The sequence below is a fragment of the Atractosteus spatula genome, chromosome 12 (genome assembly GCF_055471065.1).
Source record: "Atractosteus spatula isolate fAtrSpa1 chromosome 12, fAtrSpa1.hap1, whole genome shotgun sequence".
NCBI lineage: Eukaryota > Metazoa > Chordata > Actinopteri > Semionotiformes > Lepisosteidae > Atractosteus > Atractosteus spatula.
Genome location: NC_142717.1, coordinates 14,575,036 through 14,599,499, shown reverse-complemented (window position 1 = coordinate 14,599,499; position 24,464 = coordinate 14,575,036). Strand labels below are relative to the sequence as shown.

Here is a 24,464-nt window from a genome sequence, read left to right as displayed (position 1 = left end):
GAGACTGTCATTATTGCTTACATTTGCAAAACAAGACATTCTACTTCCCTTTTTACTATATTTAAGACTGAGCTGTACTTTTCCACTGACCTATAGATGTCCCCTGTTATGCTTCCATTTGCCAGGGTTATAAGCAGTTTGTTAGTTTTTATAAAATTTATAACATTCCTTCAGTATATTGCCAAGCTTCCTTGAAATTGGATTGTGTTCTTAATAATTTGCCCCAATGGGATCATCATATCTGAGCACAACCTGACTTGTCTGAAGAGTGTTCACAAAGCATACTGTTCACTTTTCATCTCATTCAGTGTAAAAGAACAGTTGCTAACACGTTGCCCATAACTTACCTCCAGCTTCAGCAGTTACTTAAATAGCCTTTCTCTGCCAATTGAATGGCCTCAAGAGTCCACTCTTCAGTCATTCTCTGCCCAAATCTCTGTGAGCAAAAAGTTGAGTGTGTTTTGTTTTTACCATCATAATTGAACATTTCAGGATGAATGATATCCAAACCTAGCAGCACGTATTCTTTCTATATATAAAGATCCGAGCCTGTGTTTCTTATTAATTTTAAAGATTTAAATTCAGTCTAATGTTTTCTACCACTGACTAATTCTCCCAAATGACCAAGATTGTGGTTTGGTATTTCTCTAATGATATTGTTTACTTCTTCTTAGATGGAGGCGCCTTTCTTTGTCATTTTCATTAAGTATTGTTAGTTAATGCGTTCACTTGTACTGATTACATACTTGGTACTGTAAATCAACCTGAGATTTTGACTGCAAGTATTCTGACCTAAACTAGACGCCAAGTCTACTGAGCTCTTGACAGTTTTGCCCATAACAATCTCTACACCTTTATCTTGTGTGTCCCCACCTGAATATATAATTTGTTTTCTCCCATTAAATTATCATTCTTTTATCTTTTCATCTAACTTCATGACATACTCAGATACGTTTCTGTACATACTCTAGTATGTTGTTTATGTACTGTATCTTAAATGCAAAGAACACATTACATTTTGGACAGCAATGGATAAATAAGAGACAAAGTCTAATATGCAATATTGTAGTCAATAAATAGTCAATACTTAAGGAAAGAAAAGTAAGAAGTAAAGTTAGGTTAAGAGATGAAATAAAGAGGCAGTGGGTTAAGGAAGGGGAAGGCAAGCAAAAACAGTCAAGATATGTAAGAAGTGATAGTGGTCTATGAGGAGGGAGAATAGACAAAGGCAGAAGAACATCAAGGGGTGAACAGAGAAGGTGGAGAATGGCTCCAGAAATAAATTGGAAAGAGAAATCCCAAGAGAGAATGATTTCCTGTTGGTACTCAGTACAGTAAGATGTGATATGATAGCAGAATGGAGAAAACGCCCAGAGCAAGAAGGTAAAAGCTAGAAAGGTGAATGAGAAAGCAGCCTAAAAGAGTAGCATGTACTATGTACAGGTATAGAAGAGAAAAAAAAAACAGAAGAAGGCATGGGCACTGAGAAAATGAGCAGGAGCACCAGTGATAGAGAATAGTGACAAAATGTGCCAGAAGGATGTGAGGCTTCACACAGTGAAACTTAAATGTAATGACATTGAGAGGAAGGCATGAAAGCTTCTAGCTCTGACAAATGAAGCTATTTAACATTGCATGCATTATGCACAGCATATACAGTAATTGAGTTTGCACTGTGTTTGTGGGAAGAAACATCAAAATTGTTTATGTCTCCTTTATGAAACTGTCAGTAATTTAAACAACTCAGTATAGTTATAACAATGAAATATCAGCAGCTGTGACTTCAGAATCAATGTCTTGCAATTTAACAGTTGATTCTTTGAAACAAAGATGTAATATATCTTAATGAAATACAGTCGTGGTAGTAGAATTTGGTATCAAGATTGAGATTATTTTTCCACTATTATTGGTCCAATAATATAAATAAATGGAATAATATGCAGCAAAGTGGGCATAAATGAACACAAAATAGTTTATCTTAATTAATCATGTAATTAAAATATATCCAGACTGATTATTTAAACCCATTTTACTGTCAAGAGGAGGAAATTTGATTTTTCTTCAAGAAGGCAAATTCATTTTTTTTTATTGTGAATAAAGATAAAGCAAAGAAGAACACTGAAGTACTTTTCACACAGATGATTAATGATGGCTCAAGCTCAAAAGTAACATAGTGCTATGTGAAATGCCTATTTCAGTGCAGTGACTATCTATATATATTATTATAGGTCAGAACCAATGTGGTTTAGAGATGGCAAAAACACACCTTACCTCTCTATAGGAATGTTTGTGGAGGTTTTTAAGTTTCAGAAGTTTTACAATAGGTGATGTTTAAAGAGAAATAAGTTCATGGTTTCTGTGTTTAGCTTCACATCGACATCAACAACAAAATGAGAATACACAAAAGATGAAAGGCTGAAGTTGAATAAGCAAAGAGTCCAATAAATACTCCCTTTACAGGCTTCCTAGGTTATAAATATATATATAAATGAAAGTCTCTGTACAAGATGTTGCAGTTTATGGCCTTATTGCAAACAGGTTTAGGATTTTTATTATGGAAGAGATCTGAAGGCAACCTAGCAATGCAGATACTTCTTTATGCATAGATGTGAAACCCGAGCAACAGCAACATTGTGTATTTCTTAAACAGTATTTGAGATATATCTGAAATGCTTTATTACAGCTATATACTGTATGTGTGACTATGGGCTTCAAAGGTGACAGTTGATTTTCCAAATCTCTGATTTTTAAACATCAAATATTTTCATCCCACTATTTGCATGTTGTATATGCAATATTGTTCTTTTACCATTTTAAACTGTTTAAAAATGATGAATTTGTATCTGGAAATAATGAGTCAAATTTTGGGAACTACACTAATTTAAGCAGGAGTAAAACATGTTCACTGTATACTCAGAAACTTCGGTGGCAACTTAATCCAGTTGATCTAATCCTGCACCTTAGCATTTTCACTTTTTTATTATTTAGAAAAAATATAAATTAATTGCAAATTTAAAACACAGATATATACAGTATAGGAACAAGTAATAGGTTTATTCCATGCTGAAAAAAAGAAGAAAGAGAACACAACGTTTCGGCCGTGGAGCCTTCTTCAGGTGTGAGAGAGACAGGGCAGTAGGCAAAGGTAAAGTAGCGGGAGAACAAAGGTTGGGAGGGAGGAGGAGTGAGAGGCGGGAGCAGGGGACAGAAAGAGAGGCCAATCAAGAGGTGTGAAGTCAGAATGGGTGCAGAGAGGTGTGAAATGAAACTTCCAATGAATGGAGAAAATTTCACTATGCCTACCTATATACAGTATATATAAAAACATACTTAAAGGCTCTATTGCCTACTGAAGAAACCCTTTGTTTTTTTCAGTGTTATAAAATGTTATGCAAAAATTGTATAAGACACTGGTAAGACCTCATTTAGAATATTGTGCACAGATTTGATCACACATAATAGAAAAGATAATGTGGCTCTGGAATCAGTCCAAAAAGAGCAACCAGATACATGTCAAGGCTTAAGGGAATGTCCTACCTGTATTTTGACAGGATGAAGGGGCTGAACCATTTTTGTCTTGAACAGAAGGGACTGCTACGGGAAATTCAAAATCCTCAGATGCTTTGACAATGTCAGTTTAGCAGACTTCTGCAGAATAATAGTGAAATATAAATCAGAGGACACAAGTTGAAACTACAGGTAACAGAAAATCTAATGGAAACACCAATGTAAACTCACTGTATGCACCATACATAAAATCTACCACCATCTTGAATACTGCAAAATGCGACATCATTCTTCCACATTAAAGTTTATCAGCTCATGCCTGATTCACATATAGATAACATCAGTATCATGCTAATCCAGTCATTGGGTGACCACATGTGCTCTGTTGAGGGGATCATTGTCATCCTGGAAGACACCCCTCGCTGCAGGAAACAAATGTTGCAGAATGGTGTGAAGATGATCTATCAATACCATTGAATAATGTTATGACCCCAGGTGTCTAGGGGTAAAGGTGTGTAACATTCAGGAAGGGTTTGGATGCAGGTGGGTTTCTGGTGAGGGATTTAGGAAGCGTGACAACAAAATTTAAAAAAAATTCAAAAGTTGAGCTGATAGCTAATGGAGTCGAAACTTCTTCAGGTATTTGAACTTTAGGTCTGGTTGCTGATTGGCCGGGAGATGATTGATAATGTCACAACTGCAGAGGTGGTGTAGTTTGAAGTGTTATTCACTGTTAATACAGTAATTCATTGCATTTGCATTGTAAATAATTGAGAGGTACCACAAGTGTGAGCAATTAGAAAGCATTAATTATGTGGAAGACATTTAATTTTTAATGAGAAGTTTGTCAATTTCACCTTTCCTTTCATTGCAAAAATCCACAAACTGTGTTATTTAAATGTTCCTTCACCTTGTTAGAGTTCTTCCATATTACTATGCATGCATCAGATAAGATACAAATCATTTTTTTTTACTTTCTTAAGCAAATGTTGCCAAAAAGGATGGGTTAAAAATTGTAAATGCAGGGGCAGCTAAAACTTCAGTGTAATGATAAAACCAGTTACTAAATATCAAACACACATGTTAAAGTTATAACTTAAATCCTGAACGTTCTTTCTCATTGTTTCTTGTTTAGACTTTCCATCTTGTTAAGTAATTAATATTTTAATATTTTTACTGCAAACATAACAGAATATACGAAAGATGTCAGTCAAACTGAATAAAATAGTAATTACAGTATATGATTACAATAATATGTACAGTACAATTAGAGCAATGCTTTCAGATTGTTATTTATTCAGTGGGTTAATATGGGCCAAAGTAAGCTCTATCATACTCAATATGTTTCTTAATTGACTTAATGGTTATCTCCTGAACAAAAGTTATTAGACAGAAATGAGGATCATACAGATGCATAAAGAATTATGTTATTATAGTCATTGTCCAGTTTTGCACAATCTAAAAAGAATACTGAATTCTGGAATACAGTGTTTTACAATTGGCAATTATATAACCTGTAGTTTAGACAATCATAACAGCATGATTAATTTAACATTAATATTAAGTGACTTTGGTAAAGTGTGCAGTCAAGCAGTACACTACTCTGTTTGTAGATTTTTTTATTTTTTATTTATGGAACAAATTTTTGTATTTATTGTTTTTCTAAATTTGTTACATCATTTTCCTTGGAGACCGTATGGTTTTAAATAATTTACAATTCTGTAGAGAATGTTTTTCTGAAGAATTAAGTTATCTGATTTTACCATTTTTTTCACAATGGCTCTCTTAGTGCAGTTAATATGATCACTGTGATATATTAATTTTCTGTCCTTGTTCCTTTTCAGACAGTAACTTCATTCTCGCGAATGCACAGGTGTCTAAAGGATTCCCAATCGTTTACTGCTCTGATGGCTTCTGTGAACTAACTGGATTTGCGCGAACAGAAGTCATGCAAAAGTGCTGTAGCTGTAAGTTTCTGTATGGCACAGAGACAAATGAACAGATAATTCTTCACATTGACAAGACCTTAGAGGAAAAGAAGGAATTCAAGGGGGAAATCATGTTTTATAAAAAGAATGGTGAGTGTAATTCCTTAACGGTATGTGGATGTGTGTGAAGCATGAACACGGCTTTTGCATAAATGGTTAATTATAAAACTTAAAATAGATATTTAAATTCCAGTTCTCTTTTGGGACAGTAACTCAAATATGGTGGTCATCAAGGTAATATCAGTTTTAACAGATGAGTTCAACTGTGATTAATCATCACATAAGACTTGAGAAGCAATACAGGTTTCCCTTGCCACCTGGAGGGTTTGCTCATATATAGTTTCTATATTGAGTCTCCTTACCTTGGAGAAACCCTTGCTCATACATGGTTCTGAATGTTTAAACTTGTGCACTGTTTCTCCACCATCGTTTCTGTGAAGTTGTCTTGGACCTCTCTACCCAGCTAGATGTTTTTCACATTAACATGCACATCTAATTTCCATGGTCTTTTAAATAACGTGTGTTTATATTTTGCTAATCATTACCATTTGTTCTGTAATAATTTAATTACATCCATGATTTCTAAGTGTAAAATGAGTTGTGCAAAAAGGGCAAGCAATCTGATGAACCTGGATAATGTCACGATTGTAGTCCCTCCCCCTTAAGGGTGCTCCAGCTCTTTCACTTTGGACTTGATTTTGTGCTCCTGCCTCCTGTTTCAGCCTCCTATCCAGCCCACCTTAAAAGCCAGACGCTCACTCTATTGCGGGCTCTGCATTGGTTCCTGTACCAGGCTAGTCTGGGACCTGTAGCGTCTGGTCCCGTTCCCCCCTTTTTCCCCCCGACCCTCCACCGGATCCCGCTCCAGTTTTTAATCCCGTTTGTCTTTGTTTCTGATGGACCGCCCAGCTCTGGACATTTGCCATGTCTTGGATTTCCCTTTGGACTCCCTTTTGGACAGTTTGCCTTGGATTCACCCCCTAGAACACCTGCGCACCTTGGACACGCCCCCTGTTTTCATTCCCGACTCCTGCATGCTTTTTTCCCCCATGTTTTCCTCACTCTACCCCGGATTGTGTTTTCTGGACAAATCAGGACAGTATTAAATGTTTATCATCCCATTTGTGCTCTCGTGTGTTAATCATACTACTGTATACACACACTAGCGACAAGGATGCTATTACCATATTGCTACTACAACTCCAAATGAGATACTATTGTCAAGGGCAGGTGACCCAAATAAAAGATAATTATTTTCGTTTTGGCAGCAGACTATGCCACCAAGTAATTTCAAAGGTTCTCGGAACAACCAAAAAAGTATTCCACAATGCCCAATCTCTCAATTTTCTACGATTGCCAGGCTGTAATGGGAATTCTTCCGCAGTGTGCACTTTGTTTCCACACTTTCTTTTCCCTTAGTAGGCCTCTCCCAGCCTGTTTCTTTGTTCCCCAACACAATCCTGGCCACCAAATGCAAAATTAATTAATCACACCATGTCGGCATTCTTTGACACTGCATCTGTAGTAACAGATTTTATATTTTAGATTTTAATTTTAAGATGCATTGTAGCTGATAAGTCTGCACCATATTTAGATCAATATATTTAAATTGTTAATATTGCAATTTTCTATTGAGGTGTATTGAATATGCGCCGCTCAGAACATTTTAATTAAAATTAATTATTTTAATGATAGTTTGGAAAATAGTGTTGTAAATAATGGCATCTAGATGAACGCAGTCTGCAAGAACGATGCTAACACTGTAGCTAATGTACAGTATGATTATCTGTGGATACTACTCCATGGAATTCTTTAAGTGTATATCTGACGTTCCCAACCACTTACAGCTTGCGGCCCACGTGACCGACCATAAATACTTCCGCAGCCCATACAAGGACCAGACCGTCCTCACTGTTTTGAAATGGGTAGCGCTATACCTCAGCAGTAGCCTAATTGACACCGGTAATCAGAGAAAATACACATATACTGTACAAGATACAAACATGGCTTTACAAAGACCTTTTCTTGATTACAGAAGGAGTCAAGTCAGTGCTTCACAAAAAATAAATTAAATAAAATTAAAATAAAAATAAAAAATATTGTAAAAACTAAGGCACCAGTACAGTTCTTTCTTTATTATGATATCTCACCCACTTAACGTTAGCCTTGTCAAAAACAAAACTGAACGGGCGGAATCAAAATGAACTGAAACTTTTTCCACAATAAAATATGCACAATAACTATCAGAACAATTATAAAACAGAAGTAGATGTTAACTTCCCATCCATTACCTTATATTCAGCTTGTAGCTTTTCCAATGGACGCATGAATGCATAGTCACTCAATAGCCTACATCTAGCCTTGCAGTAAACATGGCACCTTCTTTCTGGTTCACTTAGTGCTGATACTGTTTGACAGATACCAAATGCTGGATGTCGGGCTGCAGAGAGGAAAGCTGCAAGTGGAGGTCTGGCTCAACATTAAGCTTACTTCTGTAGTTGGTCTTTAGTGCCACCAGCGCAGAAAATCCAGTTTCACAAAGATATGTTGCCGGAAATGGCAGAAAAAATCTCACTTTGTCTGAAAGATTAGGATACTCCGAAGTAACATGAAGCCACAAATTTAAGAATTTCTGTAAAAAAATCTATTTTAAAGCACTGTCACAGGATAGGTCTAGAAGGCTGTCTTGCTCCATTGCGCTTAAACTTGCAAGGGCCTCTTCGCATTGGTTTACAAAAGGATTTTCAGTCCAGCTGAACCGAACATCTGGAGCCGGGAAGTAGTCACACGGTTGGGTCTTTAAACTTTTCAGGTGCTCTGTAATTAACTTTGTGACAGAGGCTGGTAGCTGCATTTGTTCTTTTGTTAGAAAATTTGACCAATTTTCAAACGAGTCATAGTTTGACTGGTCAATACGTTTGGCCCACATTTCCAGTTTCTTTATTGTGGTTTCTATTTTACATTTTTTATGTGAAAAATGGTCACTGCTTTACCTTAAAGACCAAGGCTGAGTCCATTTAAGTGACTGACAATGTCCGCAAGATAAGCCAATTTAGCGAGCCACTCAAAATCATTGAAACGATTTGAGAGCTCAAATTTTGAGTTGGATAAAAAAATTCTTACTTCATCATGCAGCAGAGTAAGCTTTTTAATGGAGAGTAATGGCCCCGCTGTATTGCCCCTTCGTTGCTCGGACTCCATCTGTGCTTACTCCCACACAGTTTGACCATTCTATCCCATTTGATACAATAAACATTTAAAACATCAAAAATGACTTCGGCAGTTGAATGTGTAAGTAAAGGCTTACAGAAGAGAAAGTCTTCGTGTACTTCTCCATTATGTTCATATCTAACATAAGCAAGGAAATTGGAAAGGTTTGCGATATCCGGAGATTTGTCCAGTTGCAGCCCATAAAAGTGGCTCTCTCGCACTCTTTGTAACAGCTGCTGAGTTACATTATGTGTCATCTCATGAATTCTTCGTTCAACAGTGTTGTCTGAAAGTGATAGTAGATTTAGCTGCTTGCGGGCCTTCTCTCCTAACATGACACCAACCATCTCTTTAGCAGCAGACAAAATCAAATTCTCCCCAATTGTATGAGGCTTTCCAGCCTTTGTTATAAGCTGCGCTGCATGGTAGGATGCTTAAACTGTTTTAGTATTTTCGCTTCCCACACAAGCTGATTCAAGAATTGTTATCCTGCTCTGGTATTCTCTAAGTCTGTTTTAAAAAAAACTCCATAGGTTTGGACACATACTCGTTGTGTTTTGTCTCAAGGTGTGGATGTAATTTGTTTGGCATTAAAGCCTCATTTGATAACACTTCAGAACACACAGCACACAGTGGCAGTGGCTTGTTCTTAGTTCCCACGCATGTAAAGCCCAGAGCCAGGTACTCACTGCTATATTTTTTTTTTAGTTTGGGTTTGGAATTTGGGTTATCAGTATGAGACACTGAAGTGGTTTCTTTACTTGTAGATGGGCCTTCCTCTGTCTTTCCTCATAAGAGAACCAAACGCAAGCCACTTATCCATGATGCGAAGGGTAATTAGGCAGTTATACTACATTCAGCATTAGCTTTTTTGTCATGTCACATATAACGATGTTAAATGGTCTGTCATGCAGCAGCCAATCAGTGAGTTTTGTTATATTTTACCAAACTTTTTAAAAATACATGACCATAATATCTATAAAATATTTATAATATGTTATTTATATTATATATATTATGTTATATATTTATGACTCTTTTACAATTACAACAATCATTTGATGGCCCCTCTGCAGTGCCACCATGGCCCACTGGGGGGGCTGCAGCTCACAGGTTGAAAACCACTGGTGTATAGCATGTTGGAAAATAGACTCAAAAATACATGTCTCCATTTGGATCGCATGCAATTAAAAACTACATGCTGTGAAGGATACACTTCCATTTTAATTTGGTCATTTAAAAATAAAAAAGGAGTTGTACTATCTTTAATCATTAAGAATGTCTAAACCATAGCTGGAGAAAGAGATGGACAGACTAATAGAAAATTAAAATGAATCCCTACAAGAAAACAATTGTGTGCCACAGTGGTAAAGGGAAGTGAGGAAGAAAAAGCATCATCAAAAAGCATGGCCAGCAGCCATATCACTCTGCAACTCACAACTGGCAACCCACTGAAGCTAAGCAGCCTGATCAGTACCTGGATGGGAGACCTCCTGGGAAAATCTAAGGTTTCTGCTGGAAGAGGTGTTAGTGGGGCCAGCAGGGGGTGCTCACTGTGGGTCCTAATGCCCCAGTATATAAAACCGAGGTCCTGACTCTCTGTGATCATTAAAAATCCCAAGGTATTTCTCAAAAAGAGTAGAGGTGTAACCCCAGCATCCTGGCTAAATTTCCCATTGGCCCTTACCCATCCCCATCTATGAATTGGCTTCATTACTCTGCTCTCCTCCCCAATAATAGCTGATGTTTTGTGAGCGTTCTGGCGCACTATGGCTGACGTCACATCATCCAGGTGGTTGCTGCACATTGGTGGAGGTAGAGGGGAGTCCCCATTACCTGTAAAGCGCTTTGAGTGGAGTGTCCAGAGTAAGCAATTATTATTATTATTATCTATCTTTCCTGTGTAAAAAGGTATTTTAACCTATTTTTATAAAATTATGTTTTTATTAACTATGTACCTACAGTACTTAGGGAACAACCAAATCTGTAAACATTTGCCTTCAATAAAAAAGCTACTATTGCTTTGGAGCAGATTGCAACCATGTCATTACACAAAATAGGCAGATATAGTATGTCTGCATCCTTTTCGTCAGACACTCTTGGAGCTATCTAGTGCTAGGTTTTTGGTTCGTTAGCCAGCCAACATGTCAAAACAATTGATTATACTGACGTTTTTCAAAAAGCCGCGTTTAGATGACCAGCCCAGCCCCGAAACAAATAATAAGACCCATGAGATGCTACAGGCAGCTGTGGAGACGATGGGGGCTAAAACTATGGTCATAGTTTCTTCGTCTGAGACGAGTCTACCTTCAGCCTCAAAAGACGGGTCTACGGTGATAGGACCGCCAACAGATTTGTCTGCCATTGACGAACCAGCCACTCAAACCATGTTGCAATCATTCCCAGCAATGACAATAGCAGGAAAGGCACGGTGTTTTTCGATGAAAGGGTATGAACAATTTAAATGGCTAGAATACAGTATAGATAAGGATGCAGTGTACTGCAAAGTCTGCAGACACTTCCCAGAGATGCATACCTAGTTAGTGTTCTGTAGAGAAGGATTTAAAAATTGGAAAAATATTTTAAACAGGCTTGTTCAAAACATGAGAACAGTAAACAGCATCATATAGCACTTAGCAAGTCAGAGGCATACATGGCGAGCCATGCCCCACACGGACATGGGACAGTGCTAAATCAACTGCAGGGGGATGCTAACATTTCATTTATAGAGAGAAACCGCCAGCATGTGAAAGTTGTTTTGGACATTGTCTTGATGTGTGCAAAGCAGGATATTGCACTTCGAGGGCACAGGGATACTGAAGAGTCACGTAACAAAGGGAATTTTATAGAAATGTTCAAGCTTATCTCAAAGTATGACCCAGAAATTGAAAATAGGTTCAAACAGCTTCCTAAAAATGCTAATCGAATGAGCCCAGAAATACAGAATGAGCTACTGGAGTCTGCAGCTTCGCTACTGTTAAGGAAAATAAAAGCTGAATTGCATGAAGCACCTTCTACGTTTTATGCCATCTTGGCTGATAAGTATATAGATACTGTAAGTGTAAACGCGAACTTGTTTCAGTGTGCATTCGCTACTTTTATGCAGGTGCAATCAAAGAAAGGGCAGTTGGATTTCTACAGACAGCAGACATGACTTCTAACAGAATATCAGAAACAATACTAGAGGTTTTGGAGCCGCTGGGACTGGATCGCTCTCTGTGCGTTGGATTTTGCTTAGATGGTGCATCGGTCATGTCTGGAAACCAGGGAGGTTTGCAAGTAATATTAAAACAAACTTTTCCTAAAGCTGTTTACATTCGCTGCAGTTCTCACCGTCTAAATCTGGTTCTCTGCACTGCGGCCATGGTATCTGGACAAGTAACCATTTTCTTTGAAACTCTCAACTCCTTACATAATTTCATGATAGGGGCCCAAAGAAATTCCCGTTTCATGGAAATTCAGAAGGAGATGCACCCCAATAGACAGTGCCTTGAACTGGAGCGATCCACTGACACGCGGTGGAGTTCAAAATCAGGATCTGTCAGTAAAGTACTGGTATTGCTAGATGTAATATTGGAAGTGCTTGCTAAATACTCAAAATCAAATGGCCAGACCAAACTAGAGGCAGATTCTTCATTACAGATTCAGACCAAGAAGTTTTTGTTTCTTCTTGTAACATTTGGTAAACTTTTTGAGACGAGCGATTTTGCAACCAAGGGGTTGCAGAGTTCCACCCTGTCTGTGTTAGACTGCATTGATGTGATTGAAAATCTGTAGATTAGCTTTACTAAATACAGACATAATTCAGATGGTGACTTTGATAAAGTAGTCAAATTAACTGAGGAGTTCATGGACAAACATGAGATTACTCAGTGGGATGTCACTGTCTCACGTAAGAGAAAGTTGCCTGCAAAGTTGACAGACTCTGTTAACTTCCACGCTGGGGAAGTCTGCTAGTATTAAAAGAAACACGAATCTTAGGCAAATGTGGAATGATGTTCTGGACAGACAGATTACCGAGTTAAACGTCAGGTTTAAAGAGGACACATATGGGATCATGCGTGCTGCAGTTGCCTGTCTCCCAGGATCCAAAAATTTTGGCACGAAAGAGTTGCTGGATTCCCCATGCCAGCTATATGGACTATCTATCCAGGATGCAGAATTCACTGTGTTTATCCAGCAAATAAACCGCAAAATTGAAACAAGACCTACAAGGTTATCATCTCTTTTGGAAGTGCTTGACAACCGCCTTGCAGATATTTTTCCTAATGTTAACACACTGTTGAGAGTAATAGTCACGCTTCCAAGTACTGTACATCATGCAGTGTTGAGAGACTCTTTTCAGCTGTTAATCGGATCAAGACGCCTTTGTGATCCTCAATGTCATCAGATCGTCTGAACAACTTGTCTATAATTTCCTTTGAATGGGAACTTGCCGACTCTACAGAGAGTGACGAGATTATTTAATTCCAAACCCCAACGCCTGCGTCTGGTCTAGAAGGCCAAAACCTCTCAACAAAGGTAGGGACTGAGTGTTTTTTTTTGTGCGCCATGGCACAGTAGCGTTCGGCAGCCTACTGTAGGTGTAGGAGCCATGTGTTGTTTTAATCCCTTCAAAAACAATCCTGAAAATATGTTGATGTTCTACTATTTGAAAACCACGTTGTTTTGTTTACATAAATTGTGCATATGCTTTTAAGACGTCCAATCGCCTATGTTCATTAATGTAATTTCTAGAAGTTTTAGTTTTCCAAAAAACAAAGTGGAAATTATAGCGCAACGGTTCTGACTTGCTTGGATAGGTGCGTGCTTAGTTTACTCGAGCTTTGAGGAAGTTTTGGTGTTGTGGAAAACTTCTCCTTTTTTGTTTGTTGACGAAGCCAAAGTGAATGTGAATAAAACACGTTTAATTTTTAAATCTGGCGAAGTTTATTGTGGAGTCTACACGGGCATAGTCAGCTATAAGCTCGCCTTTCTTACGATGGAATTCGGATACTACACTAGGTAATTGTTGCTTAACCTTTGTGTGTGTGTGAGAGAGAGAAACAGCATGTACTGTATATATAAGCTTCAGCTAAACCTGCTGTTTGATTGTACCGCATGAGGATTGGATTGTAAATTGTTGGAGGTGGTCCCCCCTATGCTGGCGGGATGGTCTGTTAGAGCCCCGGCCACCCACTTTTGCACAGGCCCACCCAAAAATCAATTCCTGGCTATGCCCCTGTCTCACACCCGCTACTGTCATGCTTCAGCCCGGCTCTCTCACAGCGGAGCCTCCGCATTTATTCTCTCACTTGCAGCAACAGCAAGACTGAGGTCCTGCTAGATCTTTTTCCCTTTCCAGGAAGTATTTAGGCTAGTTTTAAACCACTTCTACACCTGCCATTCATTCACTTATCACGTCAGGTGTGGTTTCCACGGCAACACGTCTCCCTTAATCCAGGGCACCGCCCCTACACCAGACACTTCCTGCATTGCACCACAATATGTTCAGCGGATGTCTGCCCTAATGTTTTGGTTCTTTCTTTTCTACTGGGACAGACTTAAACATGTGACAAAAAAGAATGCCTATAGACTATACTGGAACAGAAAAATAAACAGCATAAAGATTATAACCCCTGACCCAAATCATAAAACAAAAAAATACCCTAATGTACAAAATTGTTCAAATTGTCCCTTAGAGATAATAAAGACTCTATGTTTTTAATAATACTGTACCTTTTTATTGGACAACCACACACAGCTACAGTACTTTAAGGTGAGATAGTGATAAGTGCCATCTATTGATCTTCTTTGAGCAATGGCTAAATTTGGCATGCCAGAACCAACTGTAGTACAGATCCCATCATACAGAATGCTCAAAGCATAATGCACCATATTGCAAACAGCATAATTTATTACACTATTTTGTAAGGCAAAACATGTTTTGATTTTTGTTTTCGAATAATGGGGTGCCAGGTGGCACAGGGAATGCTTTATGTGGAAGAATTCTGGGCTGTCTGCTGTATTTCACATCTACGTGAGATCACGGTGTGCACAGCAGGTGTTGTGTTTTAATTACTGAAGGTACAAAGATTCAAGAGGACCAGGGGACAAAGTGGGATTATTCAACCAGATAACTTGTGAAAGTTAGTTATAACTTTAGCAAGTAACTTTAGTACATTTTGTGCATTTGTGTGAACAGTAAGATAAATCTGTCTCCAAAACTAAGTTGCCATTTTAGCCTTAAAAAGGAAACATTGCAAATGAATGCAAATAATTACATTATCTTAAAAAAGGCTTTAACTAGCTTGTAATAATACTTCGTAGCTGTGTAGTTTTTTGAAAACTGAAGATCTAATCGGTATCTTATTGACTTCTTTTTAAATAACTAGGCAATACAAATAACATTTAAAGTTTTAACCCGTCTGTCAAGCCACACATGTAAAAAGTTTACCTAAGTAGTTAGTAGCACATCTGTAAAACAACTTTGAAAACAGTACTGTATCACACATACAGACTTCAGTAATATTTAAAAATATCTGTATGTGTTACGTAAACACATTTTGAACACAATATCTTCCGTATTCAGGAAGATAAATCCATACTTAGTTCATACCATTGCATCATCTATCAGATGTTTATGACACTCTGCCCTTTGCAATGACTGGATAGTTAAAACCTCCAAATTGGCTTTTCAGTCTGTCCAGGTGGTGGGGGTTGGGATGAAATTTTCTCCTTCCCCTCTAACTCAGTTTAATATCTGATGTCTCCAGAGCCTAGTATCTGCTATAGGCTTAAAGGATTGTGAATGTAAAGTGAATATTTAAAATACTGTGATACATAAAATTAATAAAATATTATCATAGTATATATATATATTAATTAGATTTTACTGTTAGAGAGTGCATTCATTTATTTAAGATTTTAATTATAAAAATATATTAGACATAGTTGGTTTAAAAACATATTTAATTTTATTATTTAAACGTATTTAACAATAAACACAAAAAGGCCAGATAAACACAAAAATTTTGAGTACTTGTTGAAATGAATTTGTTGCATTCTGAAACTTTTTGTGAAGGTGCATTAGTAACCAGGAGACCTAGCCACCCTAAACTATTTCTAACAATGCTAGTCAAATGATAATAAAACCATAATTATATGGACTACTAAGAAGAAAAAAGGCAGCAAAAGAACGTATGTATAAAAAAATGAAAAATTAAAATTTAGATTTTGAATTTTATCATTTGAAAATGTAAATCTATATAAATATAAATCTAATTAAAATCTATATTTAAAACTAAATACTGTATACATGTAAAAAACCTCGATTGTCATTTCTGTTTAAGGGCATCTTTAAATTCCCTAGTTCTTTCTAAGCATCCTGGAGATTTTTGGTCTGAAGGTTCATTCATGTTAATACTTCTTATTACTCTGTATTAGTATTACAGTATTTCAATATTTGAAATGCTGTGATAGATAAAAGTAACAGATATATGAAAATAGTTTACATATTATTTTTAGAAAGTATTTATTATACCCAAGGGAAAATTTCTTTAAAAACTTGGGTTTTGACAGGAATTGAAAGCGCAGACTTGTATCACCAAGCCATCAATGTGTCACTCTGATTCACCTTTCATTTTCCATGACAACAGATGTAGTTATAGGAGCACATCAAGTTTCCCAAAACAACCACAGTAAGTGACCAAGCAAAGACGCAGTTGCAATGTTTATGAAGAAGGAGGAATAGAGTTGTGTACTTGTTTTCATTTGTAACTTCCACTACCACCCACAGTATATAAAGTTTGTATAATATATTCATATTCATAAATTAATGTTGTTTATGACATCCAGTGATGTTATATTTGTTTTTATTGTCAGCTACAAAAATGTCCCTATATTTCAATAATTACATATTAATATTTAATATGAAGTGGATTTAAAGATGTGCAGTAGTGAAACAGATTAAAACAAGCAAATGTTTCACTAACATCGTCTTTGGCCAGTGAACTGCACAGCGAAGTATACCGCACTGTGCTATAGTACCTCTAACACAGCGATGAGTATTACCGCACATTCTGAGTGGCTGCATCTGTATACCACAGTTTGCTTTATGCTAATGTGAGGTTTGTCACACATTTTTGATGGCTGCATCTATACGTTACATAATGTAAAAACAGTTACATTAAGTTTATTCAGCAAATGTAAAAATGCCAGGCTGCTCTTTGAACAGTTTGTATCAAGCTCAAGAGAAGAGTGTGATTTCAGGTAGAATTATAATTCACCTTGTTGTATTTACCATTTGTGAATTTTCAAAGTATGATAGCTAATGATGAGTTTATTATGAATTAAGGGAACCTTACCCTCTATTTTGCATATAATCAAGTATTTATCAGTTGGTTTTCAGTTGGTGATGGAAACCATTTCTAGCAAATCTTACAAGTTTTAATGTCAGTTTAATATTTCCCTAAGCTTCTAAAACCCTGTCCTCTAGTTCTTTCTTATTGCCTTGTTTTCAGTCAAGTAACTTATTTTTTTAAACCACACAAATAATACATGTATAAAACAATACAGCAATACAAACAACAAGACAGCATAATACATATGGATAAGTGGATTCTAATTTGCACAAATGTGATTGAATGGCGTGTTATAAAATGAAAATAAACAAAACAGACATACATTATATATGAGAACTTTTCATTTTTTACAGAGGCTTTGCATGTTTCCAGTGCCAAAGGCAGTTTCCAATGCCTATAACATATACGCCATCTAATACATTATTAGCATCTAAACCTTGAATGGTAATTCTTGAACCTTAGTAAATGTTTCATCAAAACCTTCTTCTACACAATAAATCATGGATAAGAGGTTTTAAGATGTCAAGCCATTTGTTACCAAGTGGCAAAAACTGCATGTTTCTGTCAGTACCTTGTACTGACTGATATCTTTAATATAATTTGTTTTAATGGGTTTGTATTCCCAATAAATGCCTATAGGCTCTGAGGTAAAAGTAATTGCATCAAAGTAAGATGAAGACTTCTGTCTGCACTTAAGTGTTTCTATTTTATTTCCATTAGTTTAAAATTCAACACCATTAAATATTTAATGCTCATGAAATATGAGACTGTGTGTTTAAAAAGAGTCCACTCACAAGACTGCAAAATCTTCAGCAAAGTGCAATTCTAGTCACCTGAACTATGAAAAAATGTTATTATCTGGGCTTTGTGCTTCTCAATGTAGCACTTATTCGAACTTGAAAATAACAAAAGAAGTTTCTATTTTTATCCTCATACACCAAGGACAGTATGCTGGTATCAAACTGTGTCTGAGTATCCAAAAAAGGCAGCAGTGTGGCAGGACTCTGAACGAAAAAAAAAACAAGAAGGGAACTAATACAATTTTCATATTTATAATTCACTTGCAGGTATAAACATGCAAAATAAACTACCTCTCAGTTAAGCAAATCTCAGATCCTAGAATATGATGTCATATTTTGGAATTTAAATAATATTGTTTTATAATGTTGTTTTGCAATTGGATTGGGCACTGGGGGTGGCAGGGTTTATGAACAAAGAGTCCAGAACTTAGACAGGCTGAACTGTGCAATCAGGCCTTTAGGGTGGCATAGTAAAGAACAGCAGCTAGGAAGGCTCCTGTGGGATAACATAAGGAGGTGGAAAGGGTAAGGGAAGGAGATGAAACATGGGACACATTAGTGGGGCTGAAGGCAGGTACAGTAGGTAGGATACCCGAAAGTAAAAAAGCTGATAAGATGATGATATGAAAAGAAAGAACATCAGAAACAGGGAGGTAAGAGAATTCTGGGGAGCTATCAAAGCTCACAAGGGCGGTGAAATTATCCTCTCTGGGTAAATACAATAATTTATATCAGAATGTTTTGTGTCCTGTTTTGATGTCAACTGAATAAGATACTAAATCCTTACATTTGAAACATTGAAATGTGCCCATTATATGAAAAATAAATGTATTATCACAGTAAACAGTCACATAAATATAGCTAATAAGTTTAATAAGATGTTTTCAATAATATAGTAGCTTATGCTGAGTTTTAAGCTTCAAACATTCATGTATTGGAAAAATTATCAGCTCTAAGAACGCACAAACATGATCAGACAACCAAAATTATTATGACTGTTAATCATAGAATAATTGAGGCAATGTGATAAGTGCTATTCTTTACTTTGATTATGAAGTAGGAACTGCTTTATTTTAATAAAGTACTTCTCACTCTACTAGTGACTCTAAAAGTTTACAAGTAGAAAGCTCTGAATAAATCCATTTGAAGACCGGTATTTAACATCTCAGAGAGCAATAATTAGAATGACCTTAAATATCTATCATAGCTGCTCAATCACTGTTTGAACAGTACATAAGGATTTATTTAAGCAAACAGTATGTGACCAGTTGTATTTTCTTCGCCATTCTCTTTATAACCAGAGGAATTATGCAATTGGGTGTTTATGTGTGAATTGATTTCTTCGTTTCCATTTACATGACACATACAGTATACAGTACTAGCCATATACAGTACCTACTGTATTTTAGTTCAGGACCTGTTAAACTAGCTTATATTAACAGGTCTTTATTGGTACTGATGGAAGGTAGAAATAAAGGAGGTACTGTACTGTAGATGTTTGTGTTGTGGGGATGGGAAGAAACAGCTTATACAGTAGTTTCATTAAAGAATCAGTCACCATTCAGAAATTCTATGAACAGACGTCTCTCTATTTCTGGAGTAAGAGGCGTGATACAGAGGTTTGTCTGATGCTGTATAAGGAGATTAATTTGAGCTGAACATCTGTGATCTGTGATTTGACCTCTGACATCTGCAATTGATGTTTAAGTCCTGCTATCATTACTGTTGTTGATGTTGTAATGTGGCCGTATGTGACTAAGTCTTCATTTTTTAAACTAACAGTTTATTCATGTATATATATTTAAATCCTACAGGTAATGTATTTTGGTGCCTACTGGACATTGTTCCCATAAAGAATGAAAAAGGAGATGTGGTTCTTTTCTTGGCCTCGTTTAAGGACATCACAGACACAAAAGTGAAAATTGCTCAGGAAGATAAAAGGGAAGGTTAGTATGAACTCTATTACTGTACATAACATGTGGCATTTGCAATAATGAGCAGGATATAGTGTCTTCAAGTCTTCCACCCACAATTTGCTCACTGCAATTTATGCTGCCCAACTAAATAAGCTACATTACTGAGGAGCTATAAATATTGATTTTTTGTAAAAATAAGAAGCTACAAGTGTATGTTTTCTCTGCTACGTCTCCACATTTTCTTAAATATAATACTGTAGAAGTTTTAGTACATTTGATAATGAAGGTAGTTTAACTATCAGACTGCTCTTGTTTGTTTTTACTCCATCATCCCAAATTTTAATAAATAAGTTTTCAGATACAGTATAAAAAATCTTTTAGGGTTGATTTTATTGTGTCCACATACTGTACTTTTGCTGATCTGAAAACTGAGATGAATACAGAATAGATGTAAGAGAACCACAGGATTCAGATTTATTTTAGGAGTTCACATCACATTTTGTAACTGCATTATTAACAAAGTTACTGTATCTAAATTATAGCAGCTAATAATAAAGTTTTAGAACAAAACAGATGTCTGACTTCATATTAATGCTGGTTTATGGTATTGTTAAAAATGCGGGGTTATAAAACTGGAAAAAAAATAGGAAATGACAGAACAGATAAAACAATAAGTAATAAATATTCATAACCCCCAACTTCTAAATGACGTTGCCAAGAATATACCTGAGCAATTGGTATGGTTAAAAACAAATTAGCTCTTTGTTCTTTGGCACAGCTTCAGTGAAAAGTTTAAAATTTCAGGCACACTTGGTTAAACAAATGGTCATTGAAAATGACAAATCACATTCTAAACTGCATACAACATAAACGCACAATACACAAGTTACTCTATGTACAAGTTTACAGACAAGACGTCACAGAAGCCTGCTTCTAAACCACCAAGAATAAAACCCAGACCTTTACCAAGTATGCAAACTCATAAGGCCTATAAAAAGGCCCCAAAAAGAGATAAGCTGCCTTCTAAATTAAATTTGGTACATCCTACAGTTAAATCTCCTCCTCTCTTCTTCTGTGCTCCGTCTTTTCTCCTAGACTTTTGACACTCTTAATTATTTACCAAGAACTTAATTAACTAAGGTGGACCAGATTTTTTTGATGAGTGAGTTTCAGACGCAGCACAACTACTTAAACGTCCCTTGGTTTATGAAGTGGAAATATTGACACTAGTTAGGTGTTACGCATTGTGTCTAGATTCCTAGAGACACCTCCATTATCACCTACCTCAGCCTGTAACAATATTGAGACTACATTAATGTCTTAATTTAATGAGTTTGCTGCTCTTCTGCTGAACTGCTACTGATAATTAATATATGACTGTGATGGAATAGTAAGTGTGTGTTGAAGCATGACTAATAATAGGAAATCACTTTCAGCTATGCATTAAATAATATTCTAACCTTTACCTTTCTTTAAAGCTAAAAATATCTTCAGATGGTATTATACCATTAATTGATAAGCTAAGGGAAATAAGATTGCAGCCTTAAAAGCAGAATAAAGCAAAAACACAGGTTAAAAAACTAAGATCTCTTTTGGATTGTTTCTACATATTTCTTCTCAACAAAAAAACAAGAAACGTAGAGTGATTTGACCTTTTTTTAAAGGTTAACATTTTGAAATCCATTTTATTCTATTTACTCTTCCCCAAAGAATGGTCCAATATCACTTAAATTGAGTTTCCAACTTTGATCATCCTAAGAATTACATGTTTAATAAACAGCAATCTAGTTTAACCACTTAATTTCTATGTGGAATTATGAATATACTTGCCTGTTGGGAAATTCCTCAAAATTGTTAATTTATGTTCTTACTTTTTTAAATTACTATAAAATACTAAAATGTGTGAAAAACAATATTAATTCATAGCATATAAGACACTGTAATCTCATTTGCATTACCAGATATAGGTTATTAGTCTTCAGAAGTTAACTACTCTACTACTGTACCTGCTCTTCCATTTTCAGTCTCTGGCTCACAGACCATTAGGACCCATGTTTAGAACACAAATAACAGTCACGTGACACTTTGAGACATGCGCATTTCACAATTCCAAGATAGACGTACTAGCATTGTTCTACAAAAATTAATTAAAATTAGTAAATTAATTTAATAAAATTAAACATACTAAAATAAGAAAAAAAAAACAGTGGGAAAACCCTGAATTATGTACAGTAGGTAGGCAATGTACTAGCCGTTCTAATTTATTTCAAATACTTGTGCACACATTTTCAAGAAAATTGAGTTAATTAAGTTCAGTTGTTCAGTCATTTTCTAATAATGACAAAACAAGCTGATGGATATAAAGGAACAGTGTTATTATTACTTAGGTATTATCTCACCTGGCTGAGTAAATTATCTCAGTGCTGGCTGGAGACGAGTGCTGTCACATCCCCCCTCATTTATGAGGGATGAGCCAGGAGAAGGTGCTGCAATGGCGAAGTTCAGGTGAAGAGAGGGATGTTACAAAAGATTGGTGCAATGCTGTTGTGTTCAGACAGGGAATTTATATGCATAAAAAAGTGGAAGAGAGAATTTAATTTGACTAACACCCAAACTTTTGTTAAATAAACACAATTTCAGTTTTGCTGTTAAATTCTATTAATGATTTATTGAGCCAATGAATATGAGGAATAACATACTTAATAAATTGGCTCATCTGGCTGAGGAATGACAGCGCTGGTCAGAGATCAATGCTGTTTAATCCCCCCAAAAGGATCGTAAAAACATCGATGCAACAGAACACTGAGTGAAGAGTGAGTCGGTACAGAACATGTACATAGAATGAAATAATAATAATAATGAATAATTCCTTACAGTTATAGAACACTTCTCTGGACACTCCAGTCCAAGTGCTTTACAGGCAATGGGAAATCACTTCCACCACCACAAATGTGCAACTACCACAGCCAAAGTGCACCAGTATGCTCACCACCCATTAGTTATCAGTGAGAAGGAGAACAGAGTAATGAAGCCAATTCATAGATGGGGATTATTGAGAGGCCATGTTTGACAAAGGCCAGGGAAAAATTTAACCAGGACACCAGGGTTAATACTCTTCTCTTTTTGAGAAACACCCTGGTATTTTTAATGACCATGGAGATTCTGGACCTCGGTTTAACGTCTTTTCTGAGGGATGGAGCCTTTTTTACAGTATACAGTAGTATCACAATCCCTATACTGGGGAATTAGGACCTACACAGAATGCAGAATGAGCACCCCCCACTAGCCACACTAACAAGTCTTCCAGCAGCAATCTTAGCTTTCCCAGATACTGGCTTAGCTTTAACTGGTTACCAGTTGTGAGTTGCAGGGTGACATAGCTGCTGACTATAAATGAAATGAAATGAACGAGAGGTGCATCGATGCAAGATTGAGCTTGTTTAAATGGGTATACTAGGATATGCAGAGTTTTGGAGGAACACTTCTGGTGACTTAAGTAAATGAGAAGCAGGTATGATGCAGGCTGGAGACTGAGTTTGAACGAGTAGATATGGATATGCAGTCTTGAGCTTATTCACATGAGTAGATATGGATATGGAGCAATACTAATGGTGAACAAAGTGAATGACAGGCACTCAGGTAACAGAAAGCAAGTCAGTGAATAAGTAGCAGCACCAGCAGGAGCAGCTGGATTGAGATTGGAACTCTCTGGAGGACAACAGAAGATGATGCACCAAACCTTCTATTCCAGAAGAGCAGAAGCGCACAGACGTAGTAGGAGAACTACCACTTGCAGAACATTTCTAGACAGAATTGATAGGACATATAAGAATTGGAACCCTTAAAAGAAGAATATCATCTATGTATGAGACTGCAAACTTTGGGAGGGGGAAGAGTCGACGAGTAAAGGGGAATGGAGACAAGGGGAACCCATAGGTGTTACACCTGGGGCCATGGGACAAGTGAGGCACGGGCTGTAAAGAAGGAAGCCCAAACCCAGTACACACTGACCACATACACTCAAATCCCTGGGGCGGAGTGGGTGCTCAGCAACCAGTGGGCTCCCGCAAGAACAACGTAAAGAAGGACTGGGGAAAGGCGAGAAACAAAACAACACATATAAGGTGGGGCAGAGAGAGTAGGAGTCTTAACCAGAAATGTGGGGAATGGTGGTAGGAGGGAGAGTGGAGCAGGTGCAATTAAGAAAGGAGAGAAAGAAAGGAAAAGGGGGAAACAAAATGGCTGCAGCTCATTGGAGTTTCTGGAATGGTTGATGACATCAGCAGAACTGAAAGAAAAGCACAGATGACATGGTAGCAGGAGAGATCTTGTTTTCTGTGAAGAGTTTAAGATTTTGGATTTTGTTTCTCAAAAACATTTGTTATTATTTAATACATTTTATATCCATTAAATATATATATATATTATTGCCAATGTTTTAAAGAAGCATGATGTGAACCAGATACAGTATTGTAAATCAAGAAGCATTTGTAGTCAATTAATTTACTGTAGAAGTTGTTACACTTTCCTATTTTTAAGTTTTCGAACTGGAAAAACGTTGTTTTGTGGGCTAAGCAAATTTTTCACAGAGAGATAATTGTCAAGCTTAAGCTTGAAGTTTCCTATAAGAGGATACACCTAGAACAGCTTTTCATGACTGACCTCACAGGATATTAGTTGAAGGGAAATTCATTATGTTCC

General features: G+C 36.6%; 1 protein-coding gene across 1 annotated transcript in view; it reads left to right on the top strand.

The window, feature by feature from the left end:
* kcnh8 (potassium voltage-gated channel, subfamily H (eag-related), member 8) overlaps positions 1 to 24,464 on the top strand; it is a 127,657-nt gene that overhangs the window by 45,696 nt on the left and 57,497 nt on the right. The window contains exons 2-3 of the mRNA XM_088929047.1: positions 5,352 to 5,585; positions 19,662 to 19,793. Of these exons, the coding sequence (XP_088785173.1) occupies positions 5,352 to 5,585; positions 19,662 to 19,793 (366 nt within the window). The remainder of the gene's footprint in view (positions 1 to 5,351; positions 5,586 to 19,661; positions 19,794 to 24,464) is intronic.